The 14515-nt window shown below is 44.3% G+C and overlaps 1 protein-coding gene across 1 annotated transcript in view; it reads right to left on the bottom strand.

Annotated features, from left to right (window-relative positions):
- Positions 1–6480: 6480 nt before the first annotated feature.
- Positions 6481–14515, bottom strand: part of chd7 (chromodomain helicase DNA binding protein 7) — a 96664-nt gene continuing 88629 nt past the window's right edge. The window contains 6 exon segments of the mRNA XM_080438964.1: positions 6481–10278; positions 11489–11666; positions 12400–12504; positions 12669–12809; positions 13125–13364; positions 14250–14489. Coding sequence (XP_080295090.1) covers positions 9245–10278; positions 11489–11666; positions 12400–12504; positions 12669–12809; positions 13125–13364; positions 14250–14489 — 1938 coding nt within the window. The 3' untranslated portion in view covers positions 6481–9244.

The raw sequence follows: 14515 nt of genomic DNA, 5'->3' as shown, positions 1-14515 counted from the left end.
CTTTATTTATTTATTTCCCTCTCTCTCTCTCTCTCTCCCTCCCTCCCTCAGGGCGATCAATCAGCCCGGCTGTGACAGTGGCCAGGCCACGGGTCGTCATGCCGACGGCAGATGGCTCTTTATCGCCGGGGCAACGGTGCTCTGGCCTTCTCCATGACGACCGCAGAGAGCAGGAAGTGACATGTCCAGCCGAGTGGAGAGAGATTCATCTGGACACAACACCTACACACACGCACGCACGCACGCACGCACGCACGCCCGCACGCACGCCCGCACGCACACACACACACGTGCACACACACACACACACACACACACACACACGTGCACACACACACGCACACGCGCACACACACACACACACACACACACAGAGCTGTCTGGACTGGTAAGTGCTCAAGCCAGAGTGGAAAGCGAGATGAGAAGGAGGAGACACCGAGAGGAGAGGAAGAGCGAGGTGGAAGGAAGGAGGAGAGGGTAAAGGAGTGTATGTGTGTGTGTGAGTGTGTGTGTGTGTGTGAGTGTGTGGGGGGGCAGTGATTGTGACGCAGATGAAGAGCGGGGTGGAGGGACAGATCTAATTGAATGGTTACAAGGCAGTGGCGATTTAACTTCCCTTGAGCATGAAGGCACTAGCTTTAGCCACCTATTTTATACTTTAGTTATTTGAAAATACAAATGTTACATACGAACTCACAACACGCCACCTAACAATGCTGTGTGTTGTGAGCTTGTGGACGGGCTATTTTCTCTGAGCCTACTGATAGGCTACATCTTACTTACTTAGGCCTTTATATTCCTTTCGGAACATATGCCATTGATGAGTCGTTTCCACCCTCGTCTGTCTTGGGCCGTCCTCTCCAGCTGTTTTTTTTGCCTTGTGGGTTCCATGCTATAGACTGTAAAAAAGAATGGACAAAGTGACGCCATTGGTTTCTACAGACCTGTTTTGAAGCCTATTGTCATTTGCATTTGTGTGCTCATCAGTTTAACGATGTAGCAATAGAAAAGTGTGATGTAGCAATACAGAAGTAAAGTAAAAGTAACTCAAAATTGTACTCACAACACATCACATCATATGACACGTTATAAGCTGCTTCAAATCGTCTATGAAGAAGTGGGGCCTGGAGCTTGAGCAGACTGCCGACCACATAGTCAACACCTGCCTGTATAGACCACCCTCAGGGAGGGCCTCGTCCTAGCGGGACCAGAGACAAGGGCGTGGCTGCACGAGTTGGACATTTGATAGCGATACACAAAGAAGATGATGAGCTTGCAGATTGGCTTTTAAAAAAGGGGGGAGAATACCTAAAATGACATGCCCAAGATAGGGACACCAGGATTGAGATGGTTAATAAAAGCATTATTAGGTTCACTCATACAAATGAGAGAATATGAACCTAGCCTAAGTTAACACAGACCTTTAACTCTGTTTTGAATGGTGCAACATAAATACAACTTTATTATTATGTACATTAGCCTATGTGCCAAATACATTCCACCAGAACCCCCAGGAGGCTTATTCAAAGATTCCCAGATGTTTTTTTTTATCTCAAACTTCCATACTTTCACTGTACTAGTACTTGAATGGATTGGAAGATTGGTCGGTGTTCAATATATAATACAATACGATATGAACAAAAGTTAGTGCACACCCTTTCCGATTAGTGTTTCTAATTAGTGCCCTTTGTTCAAGTAAATGGAAATCGTAAGGCTACAGCTACGATGACATTCTAGACAATTGTGTCCTTCCAAATTTGTGGCAATAGTTTGCAAAAGGCCGTTTCCTGTTTCAGAATCACAATCCCCCGGCACCCCCTCCCCACTCACACTCCCCCATACAGAAATGGTTTGTTGAAATCAGTGAGGATGAACTAGCCTTAGCCTTAAACCCTTTTGCTCTTTGGGGAGCATAGGTCATTTATGAATTTCCTCCAGCTAGTTCGGTGTTGGGCGATCTTCTCTGCTTCCTTCCAAGATGTTCCTTTTTCCCTGAGTTCCGCCTCGACAGACCTTTTCCAGCTGTTTCTGGGTCTTCCTGGTTTTCTTTTCCCCTGAGGGTTCCATGTTAAGGCCTGCCTGGTTATGTTGGAGGATGGTTTCCTCAGGGTGTGCCCAATCCAGCCCCATTTCCTGCGTTTAATTTCGATTTCAATTTGTTCTTGTTGTGTGGTTTGCCAGAGCTCATCATTTGTGATGGTGTTAGGCCTATGAACTAGACTGGCCTGTATTTCAGGAATCAAGAAGGTTTATTTGTCACTACTCATCCAGGTACAAGCCGAGGAATGCAAGTACAGTATGTGAGGTCCTCAAAAAAAAAGACTCAGGTTGCATCCAAAACCACATACAGTACTAATGCAACCTTGGACATACTACACAGTATGCTATTTTCAGCCTATTGTTTAGTATCTACTAGGCACTAAGCAGTAGGGTTTCAATTCGGACAAACTAAAAAGTAATTTGCCATTCTAAATAGTATGTTACTTAGTACGTGATTTTGGACGGGGCCTACGGCCGAAATTAAATACTAGCATACTATTTAGAATGTCAAATCACTTAGAATTGTAGGCATTGTATCTGCTCCAAAGATAAATATTGTTAAAATTGCCAAACTACAAGCTTGCAGACCGGCTATTTTCACAATGTTTGCCTCTTTTTGACGTAATATTTCACAATTTGGTATACAAAAAAAAGTAATTAAATTGTAACTCTAGAAATGTGCAGATACCGAAAACAATGTTACACATTAAGCTAATCATCTGGGTTTCTAGGGTTTCTACTGGTTCTAACGAGTGAAGACCCGCCCTCGCTGCGGCTGAAGCCAATAGCATTAATTACATTAATTTCCGTTAGCATTTCGGGACCGGATAAAGAAAGATATCGGATTTGAAATCGCTGAAAAATAGGCTTAATTTACGGTCTGTAGAAACCAGGGGCATAACGCTGTCCATATTATTCTTATGGCCTATGGGTCAGACACTTCCTGTTGGTGGATTAGGCCTAGCTGACAGCCATTCCCAATCCAACCTGTCGGCTGTGGGGATAATATAACATGAATAGCCTATAGTCATTCTGGAACAGGCAACGGCGGCCTTCCGCAGAAACAGTTTGCCACAGAATTAGACGCACACAAAATGTAATGTCTAGAATTTCATGGTGGCTGTAGCATTAAGATTTCCATTCCCAGGAACAAAGGGCACTAATTAGAAACGCTAATTAGAAAGGGTGTCCAGCCTGTCCACTGACTTTTGATCATAGTGTACAGTATATGATGACAATGGCAGAGCAGTAGGACCGCTAACTAGGTCAGTAAGTACATTCTGGACTATCACAGACATTATATAATTATGCATAATTTCCCCCCAACTTGGATAATAAGGTGCGATCTCTTAATTTTGGAGAAGAGATAAGGTTTCCATCTGATGCATAATTGGGAAAAACGTCACACACAAACACCCATGTAGCCCCCCCCACACACACACACACACACACACACACAAGTGAGTCTGGCAGACAGAGTGCATGCTGGGTTGGTGGGTCAGGGTGTGTGTGTGTGTGTGGACGGAGCGACTGGTGGATTTCACGTTCCACTTCCTCCATCGAGCCGATTAGGCCAGACGTCTGTCACTGTCACACACACACACACACACACACACACACACACACACACAGTGTTCCACTCTACATTGTCCACTACAGCAGTGGTTCCCAAACGTTTTAGCTCGAGACCCAAAAGAGAAATTAGATGTTTGCCCAGGACCCAAACTAGTGAAAATCACTACTTCGTAAACTTTTTTAAATTTGTTTTATTTATGGAAATAAGAATAAGAATTTTAATTGATAAGTTGTGATTGTTTTTTTAAAATCTTTTGAAACTGACTTATTTTAAATAGGAAACAAAAACAAAGGGTATATTTACTTGCGACCCATAAAAATTGGTCCGTGACCCAAACATGAGTCCCAACCCACTGTTTGGGAAACAGTGCACTACCTTAACTCTTACCCTGCCAGAGTTTTTTCAGAACAGTCTGTAGCCTCTGCCAGGGTTTTGACCGATTTTGGTACCTTTTCGCATAGCCACAAAATATTTTTCTCAAGTATGATTGATCCCCAGAAAATTTCTAATCACAGATGAGATTCAGGTGTGGTTTCACAAATGTCAACGAGGTCAATTTGACCTTGTTGTCATGTGTTGTTTGATGTTTGAAAATAGCTCAAAACCAGTGGTTTCAAACCAAAAAACATTGTGAATTGTTTGTCCGTTTCAATTTTAACATTGAAGTGGATGGAGCAGCAAATCTTTGGAAATTGTTATCTCCTTATTCGTTTGGAATATCGAAAAGGTGTCAATACTAAATAATTAGAGAATCTTTTTAGAATTTTTTTTTTTTTTTTTTAAGTTTTTTTTTTTTTTTTTTTTTCAGGACGTTTTTAAACGTCTTTGGCAGGCAACAGCTAATTTCTCAAAGACGTTTATAAACGTCTTTGGCAGTTATAGAGTTAATGCTTCATTTATGCTTCATCGTACAACAGTGTCGTAGACCAAAAATAGTTGATCTATAAGCTTAAAGATCAGCTTTTTTTCCCCCAGTATGAATCTGCCTTAAAATGTACCTTTTCACACACATGTTAAAACAGTGCGCCTTGTGGTACTTTTGTTCAAAAGTTAAAGCTCCATTACACAGATAGTAAATCATTGCTGCAGAGTTTGTTCAATAGCAGGCGTCTCTCCAGCTCTTTAATAAACAGAAAGAAAATACGTTTTCGGGGTGGGTTGCCAATTTCAGCAAATCAATGGAGTACCCATTTATCAGCTTTAATTTTTATTATTGTTCCAGTTCCAATTTTGTCTGCTCACTTCTTTGTGTCAACCAATGGCCCCCGGGACCACAGGTTGGGAATCGAATCGCTGACTGACACACATGAAGCCCCACCCCCCCCCGCCACCCTGTTCCAAAAGCAAAACAAAAAAATACACACACTCTATGTGAGGTCTGGTTGTCAGTTGATGTTTTGTCAGCAGCTCCACTGGGAAAGATGCCATTTCTGATGGCTGGGTCGGTGCACACGTACGTGCACACACAACCACGTTGGCAGACAGCCCCTCCGCCGGGCCTCTGTACATACAGGCCAACAATTCCATTATAATCCCCCTATAGACACACACAGTCTCACACACACACAGAGTCAGAGAGTATTATTTCATGGCCCAAATGTACACTGCATGTAAAATTGATGCCTACTAAAATATCTGACCCACAACAGGTACTTTAACTTTTCTTTGTCAACAAAAATATTCTCATGAATGAAATATTCATGAATGTTATATAAAGTTGTGGCAACAAAAATATTCATGAATGTTATATAAAGTTGTGGCAACAAAACTTTTGTCGTCCTTTTTTTTGTTGGTCTAGTTGATCTGTGGGGGAACAATTTATAAATGACAAGGCAGAATAAATGGGTTTATAAAGTACCAATAAACTCACCTATCACAACGTAGAAATGATTAACATACAGCATATGAGTGGATGTGTTATGAGAATTATAAAGTGACTATGAAAATTATGATTAATTACTTGAATACATTGTATAATACTCAAAAATACATCAAAATAGCTTAAAATGTAAACATTTTGTGCCTTTGCAAGTTTGCAACTATAAAAACTAGTGGGCAAGGAGGTGGTTGGCAATTTTAAACTGCTGTCAGTTCAGTCATGTAATAAAAAGGTCACTACATAAAAAATTTAATAATCTGTGTGATACAGTGATGTAGCAAGTGCCAATAGGACCCGATTACTTTCACCATCCTATATTAAAAGTGGTTAGGGAGGACCGGCCGGCTGGCGGCGGACCTCTGACGTCACGCTCATGTCACCATGACTCAGCCATAACCATACAAGGAGTTCCCAATGCAGCGACGCCCAAATATGGAGTGCGTCGTCATGGCATCAGCAAACAAATCAGCTCCACATATGGGTACAAAAGGGGGCATGCCTATATATGGGCATATACTGATGACATCAGGGATCTCCATATATAGGCATAAAATGGACAAAGACTGACAGATAGAGATCTCCATAATGGCGTAAAAGGGATCTATATATGGGCCTAAAAGGAACAAGGACTGACAGATATCTCCATATATGGGCATAAAAGGGACAAGGACGGACAGAGATCTCCATATATCAGTCCGCATATCAGTCAGATCGGCGGGACGGCGTAGGTGAGGGCCGCGTAGCAGCCTGACCCTCTAGTTAAGAAAAAATCCTGAAAACAGCACAAAACTCTTTAACCACATCAACTCAGAGTCTCCGACGTCCCTATAAAATGTTCCAACATTTCACATTTAAATGTTAAAAACAAATGGATCTACAAGCTCACAATGTGTCTCATTGTGAGTTTGTCGATCGGCTGTATTCACTGCTTATGAGATGTGCATGTTCTGTCTCAAGTGATAACAAAGGAGAGCACAGGCAGACGTTTGGTTTCCTAGGCGAATATGATTCACTTTTATTAAAAGCATCATAGCTACAATTCATCATACATGATGTTTCCAAAAAAACAAAAACAAAATAAAAAGACACACACCAAAAAAGAAAAAAGGAAAAAAAAAAAGAACAAAATAAAACGAAAACATTTACATGGTATGTCTGTAAACTTCAAGGCTAGATAAGAATTTTGAGGTAATGCTCTTCAGCTTGCTGGCTAAAAGTAACAAAAAGTCCTTTTTTTTTTATCTTTCAAGAAACGTAGCTAAGTAATAAAGGTACCTGATTATTTTAACTCTTCACCAGTGCATCAACAGGAACAGAGTGAGACAAAATTGATTGCAGTACTTTTTCCATCGCCATCATTTACAGTTTTAGTTTCTTTCTTTCTTTTCATACGACACTTGTGGTTATTCATAAAGGTGTGTGAGTGTGTGTGTGGTGTATATGTTTTTTGTGTTTGTGTGTGTGTGCGTGTTTGGGAATTTGATGTTGGAACATTCAAAAGCTGCCTTGGTTATTGCTGTCTCAGCAGTAGAGAGAGAGATGTATTCATTTTCTTAAGAAAGGGGGATGAGGTCCAGCAGAGTGCTGAAACGTTCCACAGTGTTTTAATAGAGAACCAGAAGTTCTAATGTGGAAGCTAGCATCACATGGGAGCGCTTCAGGGTGCCAGAACACCTTTGTGGTGTCACTGTTCTGTCTGGAACCAAAAGGGTGATTTATACTTTGCTGCCGGTGTCACGCCGCGGAAAGAGTCAATCTACAAGCTCACAATGCGTTGTGAGCTTGTAGATTGGCTATTCTCGGCGTGTGACACGGCACGCAACCAAGCATAACTTAGGCTTTACTGAACAATGGCTTCTCAGTCAGTAATACATCCCCCATTTATCTCCCTCTGAATCTGCTGGGCTGGCTGTATTATATTAAGAAGACCTGGCCAAAAGCATGGGAATATAGCTTAAATCATTGAAAACACTTGAGGGTGCGCTTGACTTTTAACTCGCTCAACTAGAAACCCAAGCAGCCTTGGGAATGGGCCTGTCAATTGGAAAACGCGAACAACATCAAGCAGCACTCATGCCCTTTTTTAAAATATATTTGCAGTGTATTCAAATACCAGAATGTTAAGATGGTACAGATTGATAAACGTGTGCGTTTATAATGCCGTGTCCTCTTTTGGCCAGGCCTGGCATCATCATCAGTGTGTGTGACTAGAGCAAACAGTCTTGGAGAGGCATCATCAGAAAGCAGCACTGGGTCTCAGTCAGCTCAGTGGGGATGTGAAGAGGACCACACAACACCACTATAAAGACACACATTTCCATAAGAAACTGATGTGAGAGTTGTGTGTCCAAAATATACACCTGAACATAAAATAGAAAACATCACATCCCTGTGTCGACTACCACTACCAAATCCATTCACAGATACCTCCGTCTCGGGGTGGGGGTCGACTGGTCTCGCCTGGGTGAACGGTGGACCAATCGGAAGGCACCGTCCGCGGCAGGCCCAGCCCGCCTGCCGTGCCCAGGGAGGCCAAAGCCAACGAGCCCAGAGAGAGAGAGGATAGGGAGAATTTGGAGACATGTAGTGCAAAGACTCAGGACTGCTAGTCAAACAGTGTGGGACTGGAGAAAACAGTATCGGTTCAGAACACACACACACACACACACATGCACGCACACGCGCACACACTCATGCACATATGTGCACACAGGAAAGGGGTAGAAATGGGTACTTCCATACTCTATAAACAGTCACTGGACAAAAGAGGGGGTTGGTTAGTGTGTGCACACGTGTGTTTATGTATATAATGTATGTAATAATGTGTGCATCTCATCACAAGCATGAATGTATGTTGGCGTGTGTGTGTTGCTGTAGTCAGTGTGTGTGACTGAGTTAGGCCAGTCCATGATCATTTCTTTTTTTTTTTCTTAGTTTTTTATTCCTTTTGTCATCAGAGTCTACCTGGTCTGATATGTGAGAACTACAAAACTCTGCTCTGAAACAGAACAGAAAATAAAACTCCATTACCCATGATTCCTTTGCAGCAGCAGCAGCAGCATCATCACCATCACTGTCATACAGAAACAGACAATGTTGGAACGCTACTGGAGCCACTTTCACTTCTTCAACGAGATGCTACCAATAATATTAACGGTCCAGAGAAAAAAGGGAGGAAGTGAAACATGTGAGAACTGAAAGCAGCAGTAATAAAGTACTATTGGAACCATCTGAAGTCCTATGCGAGGGATCCAAAAATCAAGGAAAAAAAACAAAGTCGAGACGCGCCGTTCAGAGCGGCCGCAGACCAAGCTAAGTAGAGGCAAAAAAAACAAACAGTCTTTAAATGTGAGCTGAACTCAGAGCGAGTCCTCCATGTGAACAATCCCTGACTAGACTACCGCTCAGAGAGAAAGAGAGAGAGAGGGAAGCTTAACTTACACACACACACACACACACACACACCTCTGCTCTCTGACGCATAGTAAATATACCTGGCCGAAAAACACAAACGAAGAGAGGAATAAAAATAAAAATCATCATCAACAACAACATAAGCGGAGAGAGAAAAACAAAAAAGAAAACGAAAAACTGTCATAATAATAAAGTTTGGATATTTGTGGTGGAGGCTTGTAAACTTGACATGGTGAGGGAACGACAGAGAGACTGAGGAAGGAGGTTAGAGTTCAGGAAATGTCCAAGGCCAGTCAGTTTTGTGAGTTTGTTTTTCTTTCAGTTTTTTTTTTTTTTCAGTCACTCTTGTCCTCCTTCTCAGGCGTGTCCTCCTCCTGCGCCTCCTCATCCCCTCCCATCCGGCTATCCTCCATCAGTGAATCCTCCATCTCTCCGTCTTCCTCCGCCAAGTCACTCTCGCCGCCTCCCTCCTCATCCTCCTCCTCCTCTCCTCCCGCATCTCCTCTTCCTGCCTCCTCCTCCTCCTCCTCCTTCTGCTGCTCTCTGGCGAGGTTTGCCATCATGCCGCCGCCCGCCATGGCGTTGGCCATGGCGTTCTGCAGCTCGGCCAGCGTGGAGGCCGTGGCGGCGGTGGGGAAACCGGGCAGGCTGAGGCCGCCCAGGCCGGGGGACAGGAACATGGAGGGGTAGAAGAGGTGGGGCGCCATGGTGGACAGGAGGAAGGGGTTGAACGCCAGCGAGTTGGCCGACATGCCGGCCGCGGCCAATAAGGCGGCGGCGTCGCCGTTGATGGAGGGGTCGGTCGACGAGTCGGGGGCTTGGACCTGAGCTGCGCTGCCGGCCCCCGCCTCGCCGGCGGTGTTCGCCGCCTCTCCCTGGCTCCTCCTCTTCCTCTTCTTCGCCTTCTTCTCTCCGCCTTCCGTGCCTTCGCCCGCCCCCTCCGATTCCCCGTCTTCACCTCCTCGCTCCACCTCGTTGTCGTTCTCCTCTCTCCTCCTCTTGCCCGACCTCCCCTCCGCCTCCTCGCCCTCCGTCGTTCCGTTGGCGTTGTTGCCCGACGTAGCGGCGGCAGCGGCCGCCGCGGAGCTCGACGCGGCAGCGGCGGCCACCGAGGCCAGGTTGCCGCCGAACAGCCCGCCGAGGCTGAACATGTTGGGCAGGGCGGCCATGTTCATGTTTTGGAAGCCCCCCATCCCGGGCAGCATGAGGGGCAGCATGGAGGCCATGGAGGCGTTAGCCGCGGCCTGCTTGGGGTCGGCGTGGGGGAAGGCCATGAGGCCTGCAGCCAGCTGGAGGCTCTGTAGACTCTGCAGGGAGGACAGGTCCATACCTCCAAACAGACCGTTCAGCAGCAGAGGGTTGATGCCTCCTGGACACAAACACACACACACACACACAGTTAGTTCTGGCTTGTTGTTTATCAGTGATTCTCAACCTTTTTCATTTCAAGGTTTCATCTCAATGATAAAACTAAAACAATAATTATCTCTGGGACACCAATCTACACTGTCAAATGTTCAGGGCTGATTTAACTCTGAGACGGTACAAATGGAACCAAAATTGATAACATTCAGTCCCGTAAGAGCCGTTTGGACCCCTGGTGGTCCCCGGACCAGAGGTTGAGAAACGGTGGTTTCAGATGAAGGCGGTGGTGGCTGGGTCATGTGACTGGGGAATGTGTTGTGTCAGCATGGAATTGCAAGGACAGTGGATTGTATTTCAGTGCTGTTGTGATTTTGTTTCAACTACACAATTTGACAACGTCCCTTTATTTAACCACTTTCAAACTTGGCGTCTCTATTTTGGGCATGTCATTAACACATTGCCTGCCAAGAACGCATATATGCGTTCTTTGCGTTCTTTAGAATCCATCACTTGCTTGCCAAGAACGCATATATGCGTTTTTTGAAAAATAAATAAATAAATAAATAAAATAAAAAACTTAAAAAAGATTTAGACTCCCATCCACTTCCTTGTTAACTTAAAACTTAAAAATTCTGTATCTCGGCTCCTGAGTACTTTTTTTTTCTCAATGAAAAATCTCTGGTATAAAACAGCTAAAAAATCTGAAATAATTCTGGCAGTCAATGTGTTAAAGGCAAAACAAAGATTTCCTCAAACATATGGTAGATCGGCCATTTTCCTAATATTTTAAATATTGTGACTATTTTTTTCTTTTTGCCTGCAATGACATGCCCAAAATACTGATCAATTATTAGTCGATTATTTTATTAACCACTCAGGGATAGTTCACCCCAAAAAAAATCTATATTCTAGTATTTTTTATCAATTACAAACCCCATGAAGCCATGGAAATTTAGGTTTTTGTCACATTCCTAAGCCAATATATTCTTTTTCACCGATTATATACATCTATACATCGTCTCTGTCGGGTGGAAAACTGTCCAAAACGATTCAAAATTGCAAAATTGAATTCGGCACTTCGCGCCGCACTTTTGATACTTTTGTAATTTACGATAAGAGGTTTCTTTCTGCTCGACAGCAACGGCATATTAGTTGGATTGCAGTCCTGGTTTCATTGTCATGGTAGCGTCATGGTAGTAGTGTCATGGTAGTACCTGTGGAGGCTGCTGCTGCCAGAGAGGCCTGAGCAACCTGGGCAGCTGCTGCTGCTTGGGCCGCTGCGGTCGCCTTGGCGATTTCAGACTTGGGTCGTCGCCCGCGACGCCGGACCCCCTCTTCTCTGACCACTGGGCCGGTCAGCAGGCGGTCAAACATGGCCTCCGGAAGGAAACCCTGCCGAGAGAGGAGAGAGAGGGATCAGAAAAGTGCACACCTCTGGCCTTCATGAGGCGTCAAATGCTTGAACGCTGCGCATCAGTGCTTCCTCATAGGCAGCAGTTCTCAAACATTTTTCTTATCAAGGACCCCCAAAATTAGATGTATTTGGCTGATGTATTTGGCAGATGTATTTGGCGGATCCCCATTTGAAAAGATTTTGTGCCAGGCACCCCCATAAGAGAAGGTTTGGCAAAATCTGTCAAGATTTTTCAAAAATAGCCAATAAATAAAGTGTTTAAACGGTTCCTCATTTTGCTGGGGAGCCCCCTGGGGGTCCCTGGACCCCACTTTGAGAACCAATACTCAGGTATTCAGCTAGAAATGAAAACTGGTGTGAGGTAAAAACTACTTTGAGAACCAGTACTCAAAGACATTGAGCTAGAAATTAAAACTGGTGTAAAGGGTTAAAAAAAAACTAGCCTAGCTGAACCCAATTATGTCTACTATGTCCAAGTATTTCATTTCTCATTAATGAACAGCTGGAAAGTCAAGTTTCATTTCCAATGGAGCACAAAACTAATAAAAGGTTGCCTGGATGATTTTACTAAAAAATATAAGGAGAAGAGTGGGGGAGTGATGGAAAATAGCTCACTGGAGTCATACATGCAATATAACTTTGGTTAACTTGTCTTAATCCAAAACCAACTTCATATGAATGATTGCAAATCTGTTTTTATTGGCTACTTACAGACTGTTTGACGATGTCTGTCCAATCAGGAGCAATGGCGAACTCTGGGTTCTCCAGCAGCCATCTGGGGAGCTCCTTCATTGGTGGAGCCATGGCACCGCCCATCTGGGAAACAGGAAAAAGATTTGATGAATCCCTCTTCAAATCCCTCAATCAATTTCAGAGAATGCATAGTGTAAATCGTATCTGTACACCACTGCCACCAAGAATACAGACAAAGGGCCATTCAAGATGTCAGCTGGGATTGGCTGTTGGGTCAGAATTTATACCTTGCGTCCGTTGCGTCTGTTGACCACGGGGACTCTCTCTTCGCCCGTCAAGGTGTTGATGTCGATCTTGTTGGGGTTTCGACAGCGATGGCGCTTCTGCTTGGGCTTATTGAACTGAGACATCAGGACGTCCTCGGTCTTCTGCAGGAGACAAAAACACACACAGGGCTGTTAGCAGAGCTTCAACAGAACTGGGAGTTTAACCTCATTAACCCTGGCGTTGGTAGTTTAGGCAAAGTTTCTTAGTTAAAAAAACAAATTTGAAAATAGTAAAAATAGTAAAGATCTACAAGCTCACAACATGTTGCGATGCCACGTGCTGTGAACGTGTACATTGCCTATTTGTCGTATGACAAAGATCATATACCGTAAGTGGTTAAAGAAATTAAGAGAAAGGCAGACAAAAACTGGAAAGAAATGTGTGCATAAGGGTAAAGTGGAGAGTGCTCTACATACTGGTGTGAATCCAGTCATGTCCATGGTGTAGGTGGGGTGCTGTCTCAGCCAGTCTCGCAGCTCTTTGTTAGAAACGTTTGCGGCCGCCTCGCCCTCCTCTATGCTTCCAGGGACCGGGCCCGGGGCAGGGGGCCTGGTGCTGGGGCTTGGGCTCTGCCCGGGTACAGCCAGGGGTCTGTGGGCGCGGGGAGCATCCTGGACCGCTTCCATGCTGGAAGCTTTGGTCCCTTCAGACTCATCCTAGAAGAGGAGATGAGGGCGAGATAGGGAGGGAGAAAAGGCAAAGGGAAGCATTTTAACTTAGAGATTTGGGTGCAAAGATCACATACGTGGTTGAATGGACAGAGCGACGTTTCTACAGACTGTAAATGAAGCCTATTTTTCAACGATTTCAAATCCGACATCTTTCTATATTGCGTCATCTCCTATGATACCGGAAATTAATGCTATTGGTTGGGTAGCTTGTCAATCAAGAGCGGGGGCGGGGAATGAATGCTATTGGTTCTGTCAAATCATCCTGCCCCTCCTAGAGCATACCCTACTTTCTCATAAATGTTTTAATAAATGGGGCCATCATTTACCAAAACGCATATCATGGTGATTGAAAGAAGACTTTAAACTAGCTACTGGAAGCATATAGTATTTATGACAATGTTTATTAACACATTGAATGCCAAGAACGCATATATGCGTTCTTTAGAATCCATCACTTGTGTGCCAAGTTTTTTTACATTTGACCCAAAGACCAAGGAGATATGATTTTTTGAAGATTTAGACTCCCATCCACTTCCTTGTTAACTTAAAACTTAAAAATTCTGTATCTCGGCTCCTGAGTACTTTTTTTTTCTCAATGAAAAATCTCTGGCATAAAACAGCTAAAAAATCTGAAATAACTCTGGCATTCAATGTGTTAAGGTAAGAAAATCAAGTCTAAAGTTCGGCAAAAACACACCCACTTGAATGGAGAACATTTCTTTCGGACACCGGCAGGGGTTAAACAGCTAAAACTACCGGCCATTCATATGAACTGTCACTTCCTATACAGACTCAATTTCAAAGCCGGATGCTGGGCCCTTGGTGGCAACGCAAAACAAAACAGACACAATGCACAGAAATATCACTCACCCCTCCCGCTCTCTTATTGGCCATGAACAGCAGCTCAAGTCCCTCCACGTTTTTCCTCCGGCCGCGCCTCCTCCTCATGATGGGCAGGTCCGGGTCGACCAATGAGCCGTTAGCTCTGTGGCCGGGGGGAGTGGCCTGCTGCAGCAGTTCCATCTGGGCCTTGAGGGAAGAGCTCGTTCCCATGGCGCTGGGATAGCCGGCAAATGAGGAAGTGGAGGCCTTGTGGTGGTGGTGCATGCCCTGCGATAATAATAATAATAATAAAT

Source organism: Gymnoscopelus braueri (assembly GCF_963280865.1).
Source record: "Gymnoscopelus braueri genome assembly, chromosome: 10".
NCBI classification, from domain to species: domain Eukaryota; kingdom Metazoa; phylum Chordata; class Actinopteri; order Myctophiformes; family Myctophidae; genus Gymnoscopelus; species Gymnoscopelus braueri.
The sequence above is the reverse complement of the archived record's forward strand: the minus strand, read 5'-3'. Positions and strand labels throughout refer to the sequence as shown.